Source organism: Callionymus lyra, chromosome 15 (assembly GCF_982586985.1).
Source record: "Callionymus lyra chromosome 15, fCalLyr1.hap1.1, whole genome shotgun sequence".
NCBI lineage: Eukaryota > Metazoa > Chordata > Actinopteri > Syngnathiformes > Callionymidae > Callionymus > Callionymus lyra.
This window is the reverse complement of record NC_141832.1, coordinates 6,960,511-6,976,962: the sequence shown is the minus strand read 5'-3', so window position 1 is coordinate 6,976,962 and position 16,452 is coordinate 6,960,511. Positions and strand designations below refer to the sequence as shown.

At 34.8% G+C, this 16,452-nt stretch overlaps 2 protein-coding genes across 2 annotated transcripts; both read right to left on the bottom strand.

Moving 5' to 3' along the window:
• Positions 1-1,007: 1,007 nt before the first annotated feature.
• LOC148064709 (cytochrome c oxidase subunit FA4-like) lies at positions 1,008-4,257 on the bottom strand. The gene is made up of 4 exons (XM_087809604.1): positions 4,110-4,257; positions 3,410-3,498; positions 2,369-2,429; positions 1,008-1,182 (listed from the first exon to the last, which is right to left on the bottom strand). The coding sequence occupies exons 1-4, from the start codon at positions 4,149-4,151 to the stop codon at positions 1,126-1,128; spliced, it is 249 nt and encodes an 82-aa protein (XP_087665730.1). The 5' UTR covers positions 4,152-4,257; the 3' UTR covers positions 1,008-1,125.
• A 202-nt stretch (positions 4,258-4,459) lies between these two features.
• slc35b1 (solute carrier family 35 member B1) lies at positions 4,460-16,028 on the bottom strand. The gene is made up of 9 exons (XM_087809603.1): positions 15,597-16,028; positions 12,169-12,272; positions 11,966-12,096; positions 10,870-10,900; positions 6,994-7,154; positions 6,799-6,925; positions 5,521-5,627; positions 5,305-5,458; positions 4,460-4,713 (listed from the first exon to the last, which is right to left on the bottom strand). Exons 1-9 carry the CDS (start codon positions 15,719-15,721, stop codon positions 4,661-4,663), a joined length of 993 nt encoding a protein of 330 aa, XP_087665729.1. The 5' UTR covers positions 15,722-16,028; the 3' UTR covers positions 4,460-4,660.
• Between the last annotated feature and the right edge of the window lie 424 nt (positions 16,029-16,452).

Sequence of the window (16,452 nt, the reverse complement as noted above, 5' to 3'; positions counted from 1 at the left end):
TAATTGATTCTAATCACAGGAACTTTATTAACTCTATACACGTGTAAATACTCCACCAAGACATTAAATATGATTAATTGTGTTTGATTTATTCACTCAAGGTTGAACACAAGTAGAACTAACGAGCTAATGGTTACATTAAACGGTGTTATGAATATTTCAAGTGTCGATTGAAAAGAATAAATCACTTTAAATCGAACAAAGGTTTGAAGGACTATTGTCGAGCGTGAACGACTGAGCGAGGAGACGTTGACTCGCAGATTAAAGGATGAAGCGTCTCGAGCGTCGCCAGCAGTTTCGAGGCGACGCCTCGCGGTCATGTGACCCAGCGTTTGTGAACGTGTGTCGAGGAGAGACCGGGTTACCTCCTCTTGCTGGTTCCGGCTCTCCGGACCTCTGGAGGGAAGAACCGATGCATCATCATCATCTGCCCTGACCTTTCAGCGGCGAGGTCAAAGGTCAGGGGTGTCCCAGAGGACCCGGCCTGCGGTTTGGACCCGACCGGATCGTTCAAGACGGCACAGAAGCGCCCCGGAACCCCTGGAGACCGGCTCGCGCTCATCCCGGAAGCATCTTCTTCGGCTTCTGTCCCCGGGAACACTTGGACCGCGTCCTGGTTCTGGCTGGCCCGCCTCCCCCGCGGGACAGACGGATCCCCGTGGAGGACCACGAGTCTGGCTCGGAGCTGCAGACACAGAACATCTTTGATCTCCACTGAAGCTACACGTGTCGTCTCCTCTCTGGAGATCGTTCGTCGGCGCCAATCGGACCGCAGACAGGAAGTGAGCGAGGACTCGTCACGCCGGCGAGGGTCGAGATCCAGTCGCGAGCTTCTCTTCAAACAAACGTCTGCTTGACATTTCCCACTCGTTCCAAGCGCCGACGGAACGACGCTGTTGACATTTACCGACTTATCAGGCTTAGAGCAGCTCGCCGGTCTTCCTCCGGTCGTCGCCGCGGTGACCAGCAGAGGGCGCCACCCACGAGTCTTAGGCAAACACTCTCCGTAGACGAGACTCCTGGACTTTATTGACAAACACACCGGTTTTAAATCACACGGATGAGACGGAGGAGGAAAGTCACTTGTGCGGGTTCAGCTTCTCCCAAGTCTTGACCTGCTGAGGTTTAGAACTCTGGGCCGTTCTTCTTCAGCTGGCTGTAGTCGGCGTTGACCGCAAAGAACTGAGGAACAAAGAGCAGATTAATGAGAGGAACAACTTTAAAAAGGTATCAAAATTGAATAATACTTCGCCCAAAATAAACACAGGAGCAAGAAATTGGACCAAGAATTAATAATAATCTCCATTTATATATTAAGTGCTTTATTCTCATTTAACGTGAACTAATGTTTATTGTCGACATATTTATTTTGATTTATTGTATTAAAATAATTGTGTTCAACTGTTGTGAGAAGTCAATGTTGGAAGAATAAAAGCTACATTTTATCCTAAATCTAGTTGAAATGAATAAATGAAAGCAGATCATACTTTGAACGCAAGAAACTTCAAATAGTGAATTTTAAATATAAACATTAATTTAAAAATCAAACTGACAAGAGGTTCGGGTTCACGTCCAAACATCGACCGAAACGCAAGATGTTTTAGTTTTAATTCCATGTTTGTAACGACTCTTAAGTGTTAACCGTGAGACTTGAATGTCATTCTGGATCAACGTGTGACGCGTCCGGCTCGCCCGCACAACAGACACTCGCTGAACGTGACCTACAGTGGCTCGGTGAGTCCAGCGCGAGGCGGCGTCTGGTGACGTGGAGTCGGTTCTGGTTCTTTTGTGCAGAGCTGGACGCAGAGAGAGCGAGTATTGGCCGACGGCCTCGATTGTGTGCGTCTTTGTGTGCGTGTGCGTCTGTGTGTGTGTGCCTGTGTCTGTGTGTGTCCTGCTGCTCCACATCATCATCCGTTCGGTCTGATCAGTGGACGTCCAAGACGTGTCGTGTACAAACACGGATGCTCTCCTGGCAGCTCGACGGCGAGAACACACGAGCCAAACTTGATCAGTAGATTTGTCAGTGGTGTGTGTGTGTGTGTGTGTGTGTGTGTGTGTGTGTGTGTGTCTGCAGTGACGCCGACGGTCCATTGTTCTGGTGGTTCCAACAGTTCCTCAAAAGTTGAGCTCCCTAATGATCATCGGTCCAAGAACGTTGTTTGTATTGTCCCGGCGCACGCAGAAGGTAAACACGAGACTTTGTCAACATTTGCTCGCAGCTGCTCGTCACGACTGCGAAAATGCGCCGTTTGTGAAACGATGAGTTTCTTGGCGTCGACGAGACGACGGCGAGCTTTTAGACGTCTTCAGCGCGACGGCAAACAAGCAGACTCTTCGTTTGATGTTTTTTAAAAACAGGACCAACCTTGTAACGGTCGGTGGGAGCCCTCCTGGTCCAGGGCTCGGGGTTGTTGTGGTGGTCCCAGCTGTCACACACACACACAGTAGAAGAATTATCTTAAAAATGGTGAGAAAAGAACAAACTCTTGACAAAGAGCAACAATAAATAATGATCGATATAAAGCAGAATGTTCTGTTCAGGCTCAGAAATAAAACAGTAATGATTCCACAGAAGTTTTAGTAAACGTGGCAGAAACAAAGAAGCTGGTTCCACACGAGGTGAAGCGAGAAAACATTGATTTGAAGAAAGAAAAATCTTCATTATTTAAAACACTCGACTCTCCAGGCTCTGTTTACTTGAAAGATAATGATAGTAATGTTTCATTTCTACACAAATCTAATAGGATTAAAGTACGAACATGTGTGCAGACAAAAACGTGGTCTGGTCAGAACCGAGTGTCCAGAGACTGAAGCTGAGAATATGTTCAATGACATTAAGACGTTTAAAAACTTCTGAATAAAAATCATTTATTACTGAACTCATGTTGTGCAAACGCGAAAGATACTTTTAAGTGAAGCCGTAAAATCATTAGAGATAATAAGTTTAGTTGTTCAACCAATCGTTGACAGGTGTGACGGCGTCGAATCAGTCGAGGGTCGTCGTTAATTAGTTAGTTAGTTAGTTAAACCTGGTTAAACTGTGTTTGGTGATCGGTTCGAATAAAAACCTGCACCACGACCCTTGAACCGTAGATTTAAATACAATTTAGGATAAAATGGATGTTTGATGAACTAATAATGGTCTCTCTGAACATTTATAGTGAGGGTCTTAGACTGTTGGGGGTCACCAGAGGTCAAATCTTCTCTTTATGTTGCGTTGCTTAATGTTTTTGTGCGTTTTTAAGAATCTTCATCGTCAAAGCTTTACAAATGTTATTTTTCTTATTCCTTCAACAACAAAAAAAACTATGTTTCCCCTGCTAGAAAAAGAATAAAAGGAGGAGCACAGAGTATTAACAATACTGTGGATTCCAAAGGCGACCCCAGAGGAAGGGCCAGGACCTACCTCACATCCGGGTTCTTGAGGGCCAGGCGAGCCAGGTACACCGAGGACATGACGGCGCCCCCGATGGTGAACACGAACAGAGGGATGAGCTGCAAGTTTCAACGAGCGTCACTTTCTCCCAACAACACTTTTATATGAAAGCAAGTCATTTGTATTTTTAGTTATATAGAGCTTTTCCAGACCAGGGTCACAAAGCGCTTAAACAATCAAAACAATACTCAATAAAGTATATATTTTAAAGATCAAGATAAAACTGATAACACAACAGGAGTTCCAGAAAATCGAGGAAAAGCCTGAACAAATAAAAACGTCTTAAGATGGAGTTTTCAGTTTTTTTTAAGTTAAGATGCAAACACTTCTAGAACTTTTGACTCAAAACTCAACGCTCGCGCAGTGAAGTTTGTTCAACCTGTTGCTAAAGCTACATGCTAGGTTAGCATCTATTTTTAGCTCGACTCTCCTCTGACCCACTGAGATACCACAGTATCATCCACAGCATCATCAGCATCACCACAGACATGGAAACACACTTTAAACATTAACCACCAACTTTTTCTTTACTTTTTTTTCCCCAACTTTCTGCGCCTTCAAACCAAAAGCTAACTTTGCTAACTTTGTTAGCTTTGCTAGCTAGCTCGACTAACTCCAGCTCCAGGAGTGAACTTCAGCTCCAGGATGTTCTCCAAGAGTTTCTACTCACGGACGGATGGTGTCTGAGCTGCTTCCTGATCGTGGCCAACATCTCCAAACCTGTGGAAGTCTAGAAGAGTCGCTGAGAAGAGAAGAGACGCGGATTATGTGGAACTGGATCCACTTAATCTGCGGCGGAAGAAGAGGCAGATATAGGTGTCGAGGCAGCGCCTGATCAATTATCCCGCCGGGAATATATCGATTATTGAGATTATTAGATCCACAATAAACTCTTCATGTCTCACACAAACTTCAGTTCAATTGTTTCATCCACGAGGCTCGTCACAGATCAAGAGCTCGCATCAAAAACCGTATTTAAAAATATAGTTTATGTAAATAAAGAAAAAAGTAAACAAAAGCTCTAATATCACAATTTGCTCTTTATTGTCAACTTGTAAAAATAAAAAAATCACAAAATAATTAATAAAGTGGACGCAAGATGTCGAACCGTCAGGACAAAAAAAACAATCATTTGTCCGAGAGAAAATAAAACATTCACTTAAAACATTTTAACAGCACGTTAAATATTTAACAGAACATTTTCACGAGCGAACGGTTCCTTCAGTGTTTCGGCGTCTTCTGGGTTTTGCCAAATTTGGCGTCGAGTCCGAGGCCTGAGGAGAGATAAGAAAACCAGATGATTAACGGTCGCGGACACGAGGAAAGAAACAGTGTCTTCGTCACAACCGTTCGCTCTCATCATATTCAAGTTAATATTCATGATAAATAATCTTAAAGCATCTTAAACACCGGAGGAAACATGTTGTATTAAAGATCATGTTTTTAATGTAAATACATTTAGTGAAACAAATTAATTTTATTTGTTTCTACTTTATGACCAGAGTTGAACTTTTAATTTAAATGAAAATAAATGGATAAATGTTAAAACACTATAAAGATGTTTTCAAAACATTACATTCGTAAACAATTCAATAGAGAAATGTTCAATAAATACTTGATTTAAACATGAATTCAAATAATAAACATGAAAAAATGACAATTATCATAAATAATCATGTTTATTCTAAGTTAATATTATGATATATTTTGTATATTTACTCGCTTCAGTGTGTTTTTAATGAAATAATCCTTCTAAGATCTTGTCGCCGACATTTTGTTTCTTTCCCTTCAATTAGATCTACAGACAGATCTGGTCGGTTACCATGGCGACCGTGTCTACTGGTACAGGACCGGAGACGTCTTACCGAGGAAGACCAGGACGGTCCCGGTCCACTGCATGTTGCTCATGACGTTGCCGAACAGGAGGACCGAGCCCAGGATGGTGAAGAACTTGCGGGTGGTGGTGACGATGGAGCAGGTCAGGGGTCCGAAGTAGACCACGGTCATGAAGATGAAGGTCTGTCACACAGAGTCGCGGTCAACACACCACCGGGACACACAAACACACACACCTGTCTCACCTGGCCCAGGGCGCTGGTCAGGCCGAACAGCAGGATGTCGTAGAAGATGCTCGGGTGACGCTCCGTGAAGCTCAGGAACTCCCAGATCTCTCCGGTCCACAGCACGGCTGCGGCACAGACCATAATACTCTTGACTCACAGTCAAGCACGTTCGACTCGACACACATCTGTACATTAGATCGAACATCAACATCTTTTCTGGACCAAACCAAGAATATCTCATCGAGACAGAATTAATCGACTGACTAACATTAGAAAGTACAGTGAGAAGAATGTTTAATGGGTATGTAGCGCCTCCCAGTGGTGATGAGCAGACACTACATCTTATACACTCGGCGACTATATGATACTATATAATAATATATAATAATAATAATAAATAATAATGAAACATAATATATAATAATAATAATAATAATAATAATAATAATAATAATAATAGTCATAATAATAAATAATAGTAAAACATAATATTAATAATAATATATAATTATAACAATATATAATAATAATAACAATAATAATGATCTTTATTTTATTTGATGATATTTAAGATTTGTTTTATCACCAACTACAGAAGATGTATTATTTAAAAAGTCATCAATCAAGTTGGATTTGATGTATTTAATATAAGTTGATAATAATGAGAAGTTAAAGCGTGTGATTCAGACACAACAACAGTAGAATCTCCTTCAGTTTCTAGTGTTTTATTGACATATTATAGTATAAAGTATAGTATTATATTTATTCTTTACCACACGAGAGAGAAAACACCTCTTTTTTCTCTGAAATCCTTCGACGAATGAGGTTATTATTGTATTTGACTTATACTAGTGTTTATAGGATTGTTAGAATGTTGTGTTGATACGACTTTTATAAATAAACTTTTCACGGCTCAATATTTTAAAGTAAGAAAAAAAAATCAAATATGTTGAAGATTCATCTGAATATTTGACAGAATATATAAATCTTTTCCTAAAATATTGCAACAAAAACATATTTTACAAAGTCTGAAGGAAACAAAATTGGAGAAAATGGAACATTTTTAATAAAAACTTTAACCTATTTTCCATGTTGGAGTTTAAAAGAAGAAAAACCTCATCAATATTATAAATTAGTTGAATATTTACTTATTTATCTTCTTTTTTAATACATTTATTTTATCATTATTTTAACTGTTGTCGTTTATGAGCCGAACTTAAAGTGAAAACAAAGTTTAAAAGAAGAAGAAATGATGCATTTAAACGTTATTATAATGTCGTGTCCATCCAGACTCACCCACGCTCAGCACCAGCGTGGACCACAGGTTGATGTTCAGCATCATGTGGTTGGCGCTGGTCTGGAAGCGAGACCTCATGTGGTCCTGGGCCACGCCGGTCAGACCGTCCAGCGTCAGCGAGGCCAGCTGCGGGAACCAAGCACCAGAGTCACGCGCACGTCTCAGCCGTCAAAACCAAAAAGAGCCAGGGTCACCAGCAGCATCTCGCCGAAGCCGAACACGTGGCCGTCGCTCACGCCCGAGCTCTTGTTGGGCTTGTAGAGGAAGAGCGCCACGCCGCCCACGATCAGCAGCACGCACAGGTACTTGGCCAGAGGGTAGCGCTTCCTCAGGATGGTCACGCCCAGGAGCATGACTGGAGCACGGGTACACAACAGTTACACAACATCACAGGGGTTTAACAACACTTACACAATATCACAGGGGTTTAACAACAGTTACACAACATGTCGTCACACACGTGTATTAATGATCTTTAAATGGATGCTATTCTTACAGAAACAAACATAGACGAATGTTAAACACTAAACACTATCATCAGTTATGATCAGAGTATTATGGTAAATAAAGGTGATACATTAAAAGTATTATGGTAAATAAGGGGTGATACATTAAAAGTATTATGGTAAATAAAGGTGATACATTAAAAGTATTATGGTAAATAAAGGTGATACATTAAAAGTATTATGGTAAATAAAGGTGATACATTAAAAGTATTATGGTAAATAAGGGGTGACAGATTAAAAGTATTATGGTAAATAAAGGTGATACATTAAAAGTATTATGGTAAATAAAGGTGATACATTAAAAGTATTATGGTAAATAAAGGTGATACATTAAAAGTATTATGGTAAATAAAGGTGATACATTAAAAGTATTATGGTAAATAAAGGTGATACATTAAAAGTATTATGGTAAATAAAGGTGATACATTAAAAGTATTATGGTAAATAAAGGTGATACATTAAAAGCATTATGGTAAATAAAGGTGATACATTAAAAGTATTATGGTAAATAAGGGGTGACAGATTAAAAGTATTATGGTAAATAAGGGGTGACAGATTAAAAGTATTATGGTAAATAAAGGTGATACATTAAAAGTATTATGGTAAATAAAGGTGATACATTAAAAGTATTATGGTAAATAAAGGTGATACATTAAAAGTATTATGGTAAATAAAGGTGATACATTAAAAGTATTATGGTAAATAAAGGTGATACATTAAAAGTATTATGGTAAATAAAGGTGATACATTAAAAGTATTATGGTAAATAAAGGTGATACATTAAAAGTATTATGGTAAATAAGGGGTGACAGATTAAAAGTATTATGGTAAATAAGGGGTGACAGATTAAAAGTATTATGGTAAATAAAGGTGATACATTAAAAGTATTATGGTAAATAAAGGTGATACATTAAAAGTATTATGGTAAATAAAGGTGATACATTAAAAGTATTATGGTAAATAAAGGTGATACATTAAAAGCATTATGGTAAATAAAGGTGATACATTAAAAGTATTATGGTAAATAAAGGTGATACATTAAAAGTATTATGGTAAATAAAAGTGATACATTAAAAGCATTATGGTAAATAAAGGTGATACATTAAAAGTATTATGGTAAATAAGGGGTGATAGATTAAAAGTATTATGGTAAATAAAGGTGATACATTAAAAGTATTATGGTAAATAAGGGGTGATACATTAAAAGTATTATGGTAAATAAAGGTGATACATTAAAAGTATTATGGTAAATAAAGGTGATACATTAAAAGTATTATGGTAAATAAGGGGTGATACATTAAAAGCATTATGGTAAATAAAGGTGATACATTAAAAGTATTATGGTAAATAAAGGTGATACATTAAAAGCATTATGGTAAATAAAGGTGATACATTAAAAGTATTATGGTAAATAAAGGTGATACATTAAAAGTATTATGGTAAATAAAGGTGATACATTAAAAGTATTATGGTAAATAAAGGTGATACATTAAAAGTATTATGGTAAATAAGGGGTGATACATTAAAAGTATTATGGTAAATAAAGGTGATACATTAAAAGTATTATGGTAAATAAAGGTGATACATTAAAAGTATTATGGTAAATAAAGGTGATACATTAAAAGTATTATGGTAAATAAAGGTGATACATTAAAAGTATTATGGTAAATAAAGGTGATACATTAAAAGTATTATGGTAAATAAAGGTGATACATTAAAAGCATTATGGTAAATAAAGGTGATACATTAAAAGTATTATGGTAAATAAAGGTGATACATTAAAAGTATTATGGTAAATAAAAGTGATACATTAAAAGCATTATGGTAAATAAAGGTGATACATTAAAAGAATTATGGTAAATAAGGGGTGATAGATTAAAAGTATTATGGTAAATAAAGGTGATACATTAAAAGTATTATGGTAAATAAAGGTGATACATTAAAAGTATTATGGTAAATAAAGGTGATACATTAAAAGTATTATGGTAAATAAGGGGTGATAGATTAAAAGTATTATGGTAAATAAAGGTGATACATTAAAAGCATTATGGTAAATAAAGGTGATACATTAAAAGTATTATGGTAAATAAAGGTGATACATTAAAAGTATTATGGTAAATAAAGGTGATACATTAAAAGTATTATGGTAAATAAAGGTGATACATTAAAAGCATTATGGTAAATAAAGGTGATACATTAAAAGTATTATGGTAAATAAAGGTGATACATTAAAAGCATTATGGTAAATAAAGGTGATACATTAAAAGTATTATGGTAAATAAGGGGTGATACATTAAAAGTATTATGGTAAATAAAGGTGATACATTAAAAGTATAATGGTAAATAAAGGTGATACATTAAAAGTATTATGGTAAATAAAGGTGATACATTAAAAGTATTATGGTAAATAAGGGGTGATAGATTAAAAGTATTATGGTAAATAAAGGTGATACATTAAAAGTATTATGGTAAATAAAGGTGATACATTAAAAGTATTATGGTAAATAAAGGTGATACATTAAAAGCATTATGGTAAATAAAGGTGATACATTAAAAGAATTATGGTAAATAAAGGTGATACATTAAACGTATTATGGTAAATAAAGGTGATACATTAAAAGTATTATGGTAAATAAAGGTGATACATTAAAAGTATTATGGTAAATAAAGGTGATACATTAAAAGTATTATGGTAAATAAAGGTGATACATTAAAAGTATTATGGTAAATAAAGGTGATACATTAAAAGCATTATGGTAAATAAAGGTGATACATTAAAAGTATTATGGTAAATAAAGGTGATACATTAAAAGTATTATGGTAAATAAAGGTGATACATTAAAAGTATTATGGTAAATAAAGGTGATACATTAAAAGTATTATGGTAAATAAAGGTGATACATTAAAAGTATTATGGTAAATAAAGGTGATACATTAAAAGTATTATGGTAAATAAAGGTGATACATTAAACGTATTATGGTAAATAAAGGTGATACATTAAAAGTATTATGGTAAATAAAGGTGATACATTAAAAGTATTATGGTAAATAAAGGTGATACATTAAAAGTATTATGGTAAATAAAGGTGATACATTAAAAGTATTATGGTAAATAAAGGTGATACATTAAAAGTATTATGGTAAATAAAGGTGATACATTAAAAGTATTATGGTAAATAAAGGTGATACATTAAAAGTATTATGGTAAATAAAGGTGATACATTAAAAGTATTATGGTAAATAAAGGTGATACATTAAAAGTATTATGGTAAATAAAGGTGATACATTAAAAGTATTATGGTAAATAAAGGTGATACATTAAAAGTATTATGGTAAATAAAGGTGATACATTAAAAGCATTATGGTAAATAAAGGTGACACATTAAAAGCATTATGGTAAATCAAGGTGATACATTAAAAGTATTATGGTAAATAAAGGTGATACATTAAAATGTGTGATTCACTTGTTATAGTGTACGAACAAAAAACACGTTCAATAATATTGATGATGTTTAAGTTGTGACGAGGATCTGAACCTGTAGGTGATTTGTGTGATTATTTTACCTGGGATGGGTTTACACGACTTTCCGAGCACCTGTGAGGAGAAACAACCTGTTAGAGTCTGTGTAGAGATAATAATAATAATAATAATAATAACAATAATAATAATACCAAATAATATTAATAATAATATATAATAGTAATAGTAATAATACAAATAATAATAATAATGATAATAGTAATAGTAATAATACAAATAATAATAATAATAATGATAATAATAATGATAATGGTAATAATACAAATAATAATAATAATAGTAATGATGATAATAATAATAATATATAATAATAGTGATAATAGTAACAATAATAATACAAATAATAAAAATAATAATATAAATAATAGTAAAAGTAATGATAAAAATAAAAACAATATATAATAAAATAATATTAATAATAACATATAATAATAATAATAATAATATTAACAATAATAATATATAATTATAATAACAATAATAATATATAATTAATATAACAATAATAATGATAGTAATAATAACAATAATTATATATAATAATAATAACAATACTACTAATAATAATAATGATAGTAATAATAACAATAATTATATAATAATATTAACAATAATAATATATAATAATAATAACAATAATAACAATAATAATATATAATTAATATAACAATAATAATGATAGTAATAATAACAATAAGTATATATAATAATACTAACAATAATTATATATAATAATAACGATAATAATATATAATAATAATAACAATAATAATATTAACAATAATAATAATAACAATAATAATAATACTAACAATAATAATGATAATAATACTAACAATAATATTATATGTTCATATTAACAATAATAATATATGATAATATTAACAATAATAATATATAATAATATATATGATAATATTAACAATAATAATATATGATAATATTAACAATAATAATATATAATAATATATATGATAATATTAACAATAATAATATATAATAATATATATGATAATATTAACAATAATAATATATGATAATATTAACAATAATAATATATAATAATATATATGATAATATTAACAATAATAATATAGGTGGTTGGCTGCAGGGACACACCTGTGTAGGGTAGTTGACGTACTGGAGGGCGGAGTTACTGGACACCATGGCGCCGAGGTAGGAGAGCGAGCACAGGCCGTAGAGCCAGTTCTTGGTGTGGTCCGGTTTGGAGCCTTCGAAGAACTGGATCACTGCGGGGACAAGAGTCTGCGAGTCAGACCTGAGGAGCTGGTGAGTCGTGACTCGGTCGACCTGGTACTCACGGATCTTGGCGAAGACACAGTTGAAGATGCACTGGATGAAAACCAACGTTCTGGCGAATCGAAACTTCTCCTTCTGGTCTCCCTCGCCATAGTCGCCGCGAGTGCTGCACCAACAACCGTGTTAATAATTACATGTAAAGCCACATGTAACGACGCATGTAACGACACATGTAACCACGCATGTAAAGACGCATGTAAAGACGCATGTAAAGCCACATGTAACGACGCATGTAACGACACATGTAACCACGCATGTAAAGACGCATGTAAAGACGCATGTAAAGACACATGTAATGACGCATGTAAAGACGCATGTAATGACGCATGTAAAGACGCATGTAAAGACGCATGTAATGACACATGTAATGACGCATGTAAAGACGCATGTAAAGACACATGTAAAGACACATGTAAAGACACATGTAAAGACACATGTAAAGACACATGTAAAGACGCATGTAAAGACACATGTAATGACACATGTAATGACGCATGTAAAGACGCATGTAAAGACACATGTAAAGACACATGTAAAGACACATGTAAAGACACATGTAAAGCCACATGTAACGACGCATGTAACGACACATGTAACCACGCATGTAAAGACGCATGTAAAGACACATGTAATGACGCATGTAAAGACGCATGTAAAGACGCATGTAAAGACACATGTAATGACACATGTAAAGACACATGTAAAGACACATGTAAAGACACATGTAATGACGCATGTAATGACGCATGTAATGACACATGTAAAGACACATGTAAAGACACATGTAAAGACACATGTAAAGACGCATGTAAAGACGCATGTAAAGACGCATGTAAAGACACATGTAAAGACACATGTAATGACACATGTAAAGACACATGTAAAGACACATGTAAAGACACATGTAATGACGCATGTAACGACGCATGTAAAGACACATGTAATGACACATGTAAAGACACATGTAAAGACACATGTAAAGACACATGTAAAGACACATGTAAAGACGCATGTAAAGACGCATGTAAAGACGCATGTAAAGACACATGTAAAGACACATGTAATGACACATGTAAAGACACATGTAATGACACATGTAAAGACACATGTAATGACGCATGTAAAGACACATGTAAAGACACATGTAAGGACGCATGTAAAGACGCATGTAAAGACGCATGTAAAGACGCATGTAATGACACATGTAATGACACATGTAATGACACATGTAATGACACATGTAATGACACATGTAAAGACACATGTAAGGACGCATGTAAAGACGCATGTAAAGACGCATGTAAAGACGCATGTAAAGACGCATGTAATGACACATGTAATGACACATGTAAAGACACATGTAAGGACGCATGTAAAGACGCATGTAAAGACGCATGTAAAGACGCATGTAAAGACGCATGTAAAGACGCATGTAATGACGCATGTAAAGACACATGTAAGGACGCATGTAAAGACGCATGTAAAGACGCATGTAAAGACACATGTAATGACACATGTAAAGACACATGTAAAGACACGTAATGACACATGTAAAGACACATGTAATGACACATGTAAAGACACGTAATGACACATGTAAAGACACATGTAATGACACATGTAAAGACACGTAATGACACATGTAATGACACATGTAAAGACACATGTAAAGACACACGAACGTCAACTGTCATTAAATCCAAACTCTTGTTATTGTGATGTTGAATATGTTCAATGATTTAAACATTGAATAAGTTGAAGTGAACAAGAATGAGACGCGATAAGAAGATTCTTAAAGACCAAGTTAAGACAAACTGACGATAATAAAGATCCATGACCTTTGAAATATGTCCAGGATGTGTAGAAACTGTGTTTAAGGAACATGAAACATCAGTTAATGATCATCAGTAAGTTAGTAATATTTGTAGACATCCTTGAAAATATCATAAACTCTCTTATCTGGAGAACTTTCATGTGAACAGAGATTGTTGCTCCGGTCAAGATAACAATCCGAGATAAAAGTAATTTTGAAAGAAAGTGTTGAAATCTGTGTTTTCAGAGACTCAACAACAAAGTATTTAGATGAACGAAAACACATTTGGATCAAAGTAACACAAAATGACGGAGAAAGTTACTGAATAAAGAAGATTAAAGAGGAAACAAGTGAATAACAATGACTTATGTTGTGTTTTACTTTTCTATGTTTTGTGTTTATACTTCTGTCTGTGCGGAGGTTTATGTGCAGCAGGTGTGTGTGTGTGTGTGTGTGTGTGTGTGTGTGTGTGTGTGTGTGTGTGTGTGTGTGTGTGTGTGTGTGTGTGTGTGTGTGAGTGAGTGGACAAGGATTATAAATATTGGTTATTGTTTGATAATTATTTCAATGATTAATTTATATTTCATGATTAAACTCAACTAGTTTCTTGAAGTATTTCATGTTTAAACTCACATAGTTTCCTGAAGTATTTCATATTTAAACTCACATAGTTTCCTGAAGTATTTCATATTTAAACTCACATAGTTTCCTGAAGTATTTCATGTTTAAACTCACATAGTTTTCTGAATTATTTCATGTTTAAACTCACATAGTTTTCTGAATTATTTCATGTTTAAAGTCACATAGTTTTCTGAATTATTTCATGTTTAAACTCACATAGTTTTCTGAATTATTTCATGTTTAAACTCACATAGTTTCCTGAAGTATTTCATGTTTAAACTCACAGTTTTCTGAAGTATTTCATGTTTAAACTCACATAGTTTCTTGAAGTATTTACTGTTTAAACTCACATAGTTTCCTGAAGTATTTCATGATTAAACTCACATAGTTTCCTGAAGTATTTCATTTTTAAACTCACATAGTTTCCTGAAGTATTTCATGTTTAAACTCACATAGTTTCTTGAAGTATTTACTGTTTAAACTCACATAGTTTCCTTAAGTATTTCATGTTTAAACTCACATGGTTTCCTGAAGTATCTCATGTTTAAACTCAACTAGTTTCCTGAAGTATTTCATGTTTAAACTCACATAGTTTCCTGAAGTATTTCATGTTTAAACTCAACTAGTTTCCTGAAGTATTTAATGTTTAAACTCACATAGTTTCCTGAAGTATTTCATGTTTAAACTCAACTAGTTTCCTGAAGTATTTCATGTTTAAACTCACATAGTTTTCTGAAGTATTTCATGTTTAAACTCACATAGTTTCCTGAAGTATTTCATGTTTAAACTCACATAGTTTCCTGAAGTATTTCATGTTTAAACTCACATAGTTTCCTGAAGTATTTCATGTTTAAACTCACATAGTTTCCTGAAGTATTTCATGTTTAAACTCACATAGTTTCCTGAAGTATTTCATGTTTAAACTCACATAGTTTCCTGAAGTATTTCATGTTTAAACTCACATAGTTTCCTGAAGTATTTCATGTGTAAACTCACATAGTTTCTTGAAGTATTCCGTAGTAGAAGTAACAGACGAAGACACCGAGGAAACACACGATGAATCGGGTCCTCGGATGGTTCCATCTGGACGAGACTTTCGCGGATCCTTTCCCCGCAGCCATGCTGTCGTCCTCGGAGGCAGGAACACTGACCGACACCGACACCGTCCCGGCTCCTCTCACGCCGACGTCTCGCTCCACTATCGCCGCGTGCGGAGCCTGAAGGTGGCGCTGAAGGTTGACGAGCAGGAGAACCTGGAGCTAAGACTCACTTATGACGCCATCGTCGCCGCTTTCTGATCAAAGGGTGACGTGTAGCGAGTCGCGCTTGATCTACGTCACATTAAAGTTGTTGTTAAACAACAGTTTTTTTTTATGTTTTAGCGCAAAAAAACCATCGAGCCGCAGAATTCCAGGTTTTCAGATTTGGCGTCAGGAGTGTTCGTCGTGACGCCTGACTCCCCCGCTGAAGAGAACGTCTCGGTTTATTCTGAAACCTGTTTTTAAATTCTTCTCAAGCGTCCACCGTTATATTGTTGAAATATTCCACCGACATATCGCTGTTAATCTGCGTTTATTTTAAAACTACACACGTGTTTTTGTTAAGGCATATCAACGGGCAGCTAATAAACAGACGCGGACCTCGCGACCATGAGAGCCGCGCTTGGATTTTTCGTCTTAGATGTGGAGTGATCTGATTGGCCGCCTTCATGCCTCTGACACAACCGGTAGCCAATCACGTAACGGGGATGAGGAACGAGGCGGGTTTTGTTGTCAAAAACCGCAAAACCACGTGTCGTGTGGAAACGTCATCAAAACATGACGTTAAAATTGAATGAATGGCTTTAATTTTC

Excerpts from the sequence above, each read along its gene's own strand:
- LOC148064709 (XM_087809604.1), bottom strand. The coding sequence starts at position 4,151 with ATGTTGGCCACGATCAGGAAGCAGCTCAGACACCATCCGTCC. Across the intron at positions 3,499-4,109 it reads AGCTCAGACACCATCCGTCC|CTCATCCCTCTGTTCGTGTT; the intron begins GTGAGTAGAAAC and ends TGAAACTTGCAG. Across the intron at positions 2,430-3,409 it reads CTCAAGAACCCGGATGTGAG|CTGGGACCACCACAACAACC; the intron begins GTAGGTCCTGGC and ends TGTGTGTGACAG.
- slc35b1 (XM_087809603.1), bottom strand. The coding sequence starts at position 15,721 with ATGGCTGCGGGGAAAGGATCCGCGAAAGTCTCGTCCAGATGGAACCAT. Across the intron at positions 7,155-10,869 it reads GTCGTGTAAACCCATCCCAG|TCATGCTCCTGGGCGTGACC; the intron begins GTAAAATAATCA and ends CCCGTGCTCCAG. Across the intron at positions 4,714-5,304 it reads GACCGTCCTGGTCTTCCTCG|GCCTCGGACTCGACGCCAAA; the intron begins GTAAGACGTCTC and ends ATCTCTCCTCAG.